This window comes from Anneissia japonica, unplaced genomic scaffold (genome assembly GCF_011630105.1).
Source record: "Anneissia japonica isolate Jap-2015-1 unplaced genomic scaffold, ASM1163010v1 scaffold9_len2422644_cov172, whole genome shotgun sequence".
NCBI classification, from domain to species: domain Eukaryota; kingdom Metazoa; phylum Echinodermata; class Crinoidea; order Comatulida; family Comatulidae; genus Anneissia; species Anneissia japonica.
In genome coordinates, this window is record NW_022758107.1 from 1889701 (window position 1) to 1896109 (window position 6409).

The window sequence follows — 6409 nt, forward strand, 5'->3', positions numbered from 1 at the left end:
TATTTATTGTCTACCAAATGAAATATGAATTATATGCATCTTTAGAAATTACAATTTCTACAATATTAATCTTGTTTTTATATAGATAAATGTTCGATAAATTCTATCTTTCATTAAAAAAAAACACGAAATTCAGCGCGTATATTTTCATTCTAATCAATGGCGTTTGTAAAAGTGCACTGACGTCATCGTCGAATTCCAGGACTTTCGACGGTAAAGCTGGCCTTCCTGCCCCGATCCCAGGCCAACTAATAATAATTAAAAAAATGTTAGTCAACATCTAGGCTAGGCTTTTGATTTTGAAATCAATAACTCACCTTAAATGACTATCTGTCGTTTTCTTCTTTGCAATCAGCGGACGAAAAAACGTCAGTTACTACGACATTTCATGATTCTTTATCACTAAAAATTAACAAACACTTGTTTTGACGCACTCCGTTCTGTAGTGTGTGTCTGCTGTTGAAAACAAACCTCCTAGCCTAATTTTGTGACTGGCTATGCTGAGATGGACCATGTTGATTTATTAATAATATTTCGTTTGAGATGGAAAAAAGGCGAGTCAATTTCCCCAAAATGCTCCATCAGCACATAGTTTAGTGTGCGCTATGAACAGTATGGCTATGGAATTTACTAACCACACAATCCACAATCAGGTGATTAAGTCGCAAAACTTTATCTGCATTTGGTGGATTAAGTCGCAAAACTTTATCTTCGTTTAGTGGCACCATTTACTCTAGGTAGACGGCGACCGGTTTCGTTAACGGTTGGTACATTTCTTACAAACATTCAGCCAAAGGCCAGTGAAAGTTGAGACGACAGCCGGGTTTTTATCGATATTTGCGATCCTTATGTGTCATGGTTTGCTGGAGTTGCGTTCAATTTAAATCTCCGAACTTCTGAAGCTAAGATATTCTATAAATATAGCCTTTTATCGCAGGCTACAATTTAAAAACGGGTGACCAAATAATGAATTAGGTGCTAAATTTTGATTTAATGCTAGGTAAGTTAAAAACAGAGATTCAGTCCGAGTGGGACTCATTCAAAAATTCGAGGGGGTTCGCTAGAAAACAGGGGGGTTCGCTAGAAAAGGGGGGTTCGCCCGAACCATAAATACCCCCCTGACTACGGGCCTGCAGGGGAAGGAATGCTTTCCCGTCCAGAAAGATGCGCTACAACATCCTACTAGGCACTCATTTATACTTCCGAGTGGAATGATACATTAAAGTGCTTTACACAAGTGTTATACACCTACGAGCAGGGACACAGGATTTTGAAAGTGGGAGGGGGGCCGTTATGCGAGGTACGTAAGACCCCGGTGGGGTTCCAGGAGCGAGGTCCCCTGGGAAGTAGCGCACTCTGAACGTTTTTAGGACTGTTTTGAGACGATAAAGTAAAAATTGCAATAGACGTGTCATAAATAATATTAGTAAGCCTAACAAAAAGTATAATAATAACTTAACATTGGTGGATCCGGGAATTTGAAAGAGAGGTGACCCAGGAAGGGACTTTCACTGAAGAACCACCCACCTCAGCCCCACAATATTTGGGGCCAAGGTAAAAAAAAACAAAAATATGACTAGGGCACCTCTAGATGGCTGGAAATTACACTCTCAAACTCAGTAAATTTGAATATATTTTTCTCTTTTTTCCATTAAAGAAATTCAGAGGGACCGCCACTGCTCAAAACATTCTTTATCCAAAATAGTCATAATCACGAAAAATGGCCATGGAAAACTAGATCACATCCTAAAATCAAATGTATGTAGCCTCGCTTCACAGTCACTAAGACATACTCTGAGTCAAGTGCCGAACTCAATGGAGTTTAATGTCATACACCCAGAGGCAGGGAAATGTACAGATCTGTTTTGAAAGGTGGTGTCGACGCCCATCTCAGACCCACCGTGGGTGGGGATGAGGTCAAAAATTTAAGGAAATAGTAACTCTAGATGGCCAGGATGACACTTCATCATCACATCAACATTATATAGTCAAAATGATCTTTCATCAGGGATTTTCGGCAACCATAGAGATCTGATTAATGTGTGATGTACCATAGAAAATAAAGCTTAAAAACATTGTCTTTGAGTATGTAGCTTACATAAATCTAAGTCATGATTTCACAGCCACCTCAGCCCCAACATGATTGGGGCTGAGGTGAGAAAATATGAGAAATAGTACCTCTAGATAGCTGGAAATGACACTAATATATTATAGTAAAATTCATCATCACCACATCACCATTATATAGTCAAAATTTTTCATGATGTTTTATCAGAGATCTTAGGCCTAAATATAGCTTTACCCAGCTTTAAACTATAATAATTATGATCAACAAATCACAACTTTCTTTTTCGTCTTTTGCACAACTTTTTATTATTATCTTAAAAGACCTGACCTGGGATTTATGGATTTAAAATGTTTTCAGTCACACCTATGTGTTATAATTATAGTATACCTATTAGGCCTATATGTGCTGATGCATTTTTGCATTTAGAAGTATTCATTTTGAGTGATTCCAGGAAAGAATATGTATTGGCTAGCATGAACAAGCTTTAAAATGTTAACACTGTGTACAAAGGGGAGAGGGGAGCCGTGGCTCCCGGCTTCCCCCCTGGATACGTCCCTGCTTACGAGGTCTGATAGCCTCAACGTTAAGAGTCCGAACTGAACCGCAGGGCCTACTCTGACCGCTCCCCCAAAATCACAGAAGTCGACCAAATAAATCGTAGGCACTTAATGCATAGGCTCTAACAGTGGCGGATTTAGGTGGGTGAATAGGGTTGCTAACCACCCTTCCATTCTTAAAAAAAATTCCAAATTATAGAGATTTAAATTTCGGTCTAGGCTAGACTTTCTTTCAAGGCTAGCAGGGCCTTGGTCAAAACATGATGCAGACCTGTCTACCTTTTTTTTATTGTCAAAACTCCGTTTTACATGTAAGAAATCAGACAGAATAATTCTTGACATTAGCAATGAATGGAAAGTGAAAGCGTGGCACCCCGAGAGAGATACGAAATTCTAAACTTCGTTTAAAGAAAACTGAATTGGAAATTATTTATTAAAATGAAAAATAAAGTTTGTTAACTGATACATTAAAGGTAAACATATCCTCTGTTTAAAAAACATTTTTGTAAGATATTAAATAATTTGTTGCTATGGCCTGTCCAAATACAAAAAAAGACGTTCTAGCTGTGTAAATGCAGTTCACTATTTTAGATTCAAACTATTGGTTTTGTCTTTAAATAAAGATTCCAGTTTCAAAGTGCATTTAATTTTTAGTTTTCACAATAATTACAGTCTATGTAATTTTTGAAATTGTTGATAATAATTTATGTGAAGGTGGATATTTCTTTTTCTGTTTGATACATTTACGTGATAGCCCTGTCAAAATGCAGAAATTCAACCTTAATTATAACATCATCCGCTTACTATTTATATCCTTATAGTTGATCGTAGACCAGTGAAGACACTGAGTCAACCGACACCAACACTACACAAGAAATCATCCACTCCAACACGAACTGAAGATACTGCAGTGCGTTCCAGTGACAAATCTGATACTTCGACAACGAAAAATCAATCACACATTGATGACAGTGGTCATGTCACAAATCATCAACACAAAGTGGATACAAATCCACATATTGCTATTATCGTTACCAATAAACGTTCTGGATCTTCATTTTTTGGAGAGTTGTTTAATCAGAATCCAAATGCATTTTATTTATTTGAGCCACTGCAGTGTTTTACACAAATGGCTCTAAAGAACGAGATTCCCTCTAATGAGTTCAACTCTCTTTCAATTAAAACACTGAAGTATATTTTAACATGTGATTTCTACAATATTCCTTACTTAAATACTTGGTGGGAAGCGTTCAGAAATTTTATCTGCTGGAGCACTCCTTGGTCAAGTCTATGTAAAGACAATAAACCGAGGGAGGTATCCATAGAAACGGGACTTGACACGCTCGTTCAAATGTGTAATTTGTCTAAATTAGTTGCTATCAAAACTATTCGGTTAGCTGACATCGCCTCTTTACGCGAATTTGTTGAAATGTACAACATGAATGTGAAAGTGTTACATTTGGTCCGTGATCCCCGAGCTGTGATGAATTCAAGGTGGTACTTACATTCTCCAAACTATGACTTTCTTAGAAAGAAGGTCAAAGATGAAACAATTGACTTGTGCCAGCACTCTGTACGGAATATGAAATACGTATCATCTCAACCTGATTGGCTTAGAGGGCGATATAAACTTGTTCGATTTGAAGACGTAGCAAGTTTTCCACATGAGTGCGCAAGACAAATTTATCAATTCTTGGGAGTAGAATATCCACTTGTATTAGATGGATGGATAAATGAAAATACTAACAAGGATACAGCGAATCCATACAATACTAAAAGAAATTCCTCTGGCATCATTAATAAGTGGAGGAATGAGATGGACTTTGAGCAAGTTAAAAAGATACAAAGCAAATGTTCACTAGCAATGACGTCATTAGGATATAATTTAATGAATGAAAGTCAATTTGTGAATATCGACGATTATGAATCTTATCTTAGACCTGAAGAGTTACCTTTCACAAAGCTCCATGGCATTTTTGTCAAGATTAATAATTAAGTTTACAGTTTTATACCTTTTATTTTCAGGTACGACTTCAAATTGTAAAAGGGTATTAAAATTGTCAATAAAAAATATACCGAAACTTATATTATTATTAATAATATTTTATTGTATTTTATTATTGCTATAATTATTATCATCAATGTTATTATTATAAATGTTCCACAAATCAAATGAGGTATATTTAATTATATACTAGATAGTGTAGTGTAATTTCTGTTCTGTTTTTTGTAATTATCAAATGAATTTTCTTGCAAAGATATCAATAATCGGAAAATACTGGACTTGGTTTGTAAGGTCACTGCATTGTAATTATTTTCAGTCGTGTTAAAACATCAATAATCCCCAAAGCGATATAATGTCAATCTGCATTTAGTTTATAAACAATTGCATTTTTGTTTGAGTATGAAATAGTGTCGTCGTTTGATAGTGAGAGGTGTCACACTTCGATCAATCTCTAACCAATCAATTATGGCTTCGATACACAAAACCACAAAACGCCATATCATTATCCTGTTAAACTCTGTGCTCTATCAGGAAAATTTTATTAGCTAAGCTATCATTACCTGTTGGTAAGCATCATTACTGTTATTATTAGTATTAGTATTATAATGATCGTTATAATTATCAAGGACACCAGTATTGTTAATATTATTATTATTATTATTATTATTATTATTATTATTATTATTATTATTATTATTATTTATAAGATCCGTCTCACTTATTATAACTAAATCTAACTGTTTTAATGCTAACTCCTTTAGCAAAGTAGATTCATATAAGCTGTGCAAGCTAGGCCTATGTTCACTTAAATGTGTAGGAAAAGAATTCCACTTTGTGTCAAGTTTACAGTGATCTTCGTGAGATTTATCGGGGAAATATTATTATAACAATTCCACACAGCAGAAATACACTTTTGTTGTTTTTTACATTTACTATTTACTGGTACTTTACTCTGCAGCATGAAAACACGTGTGTTGTTGCCTAAAGAAATAAAAAGGACCTCGTGTCTAAACGATGAATCAATTTTATGTTTATTATCATCAATTCAATTAATACAGTAATCATTCAATTTATTAGGAAATAATACCCTATCGGTGGTACACACAAAGATGGTACATCCAAATTGACAATCTCAACAAAATAAACTTAGACTATAAAACTTGGCATGAAGTAAAATTTTTAACACTGTCGCTAAACGATCAATGTTGCTGAGAAATGGGGATATAGATTGGTTTAGAATAGAAAGTTGTGCTTTTAGACCAATATTGTGAACGACACAGACCAGGCTATAATTGAGATAGGTGCCACTTGGAGAGGTAGAAATTCTCATATGGTTTTTCTAGACCAGTTTTTTATGGGGAATCAGAATATGTGAGGTAAAAGGGGTGTAACCTGAGAACTTTCGCGTGAGGGCGCTTTTTCAAAATGGCCGCAAAAATCCAATAAACTACATATATATTGGTAAAATAAGCACAAAAGAGGTAGGTTTGACCCACTTTTGAATATGTAATGCTAGGAGTAAAGTATAAACTAGCTAAAGTTATTGATGTGAAGATTTCGGAAGGCAATTGAGGGCGCTTTTTAAAATGGCCGCCAAAATTAAAGAACAACTTAACAGCAGCATCAGTACCCTAGATAAATTTGTTTAATTTACAAAACATGAATGTAATAACTGCTGTTGACTTTTTAAACCGAAAATAACGTATTTTAAGGGTGTAAGCTAACTCACTTTTGAAAATGTAAGTAAAATTTCCCCCTTGTATTATTAGCCCTTTTCTG

At 35.1% G+C, this 6409-nt stretch overlaps 1 protein-coding gene across 1 annotated transcript in view; it reads left to right on the top strand.

Annotated features, from left to right (window-relative positions):
• Positions 1 to 5653, top strand: part of LOC117125029 (carbohydrate sulfotransferase 3-like) — a 14671-nt gene extending 9018 nt beyond the window's left edge. Inside the window, exon 2 of the mRNA XM_033271384.1 lies at positions 3447 to 5653. Within this exon, the coding sequence (XP_033127275.1) occupies positions 3447 to 4621 (1175 nt within the window). The 3' untranslated portion in view covers positions 4622 to 5653. The remainder of the gene's footprint in view (positions 1 to 3446) is intronic.
• Positions 5654 to 6409: the final 756 nt, after the last annotated feature.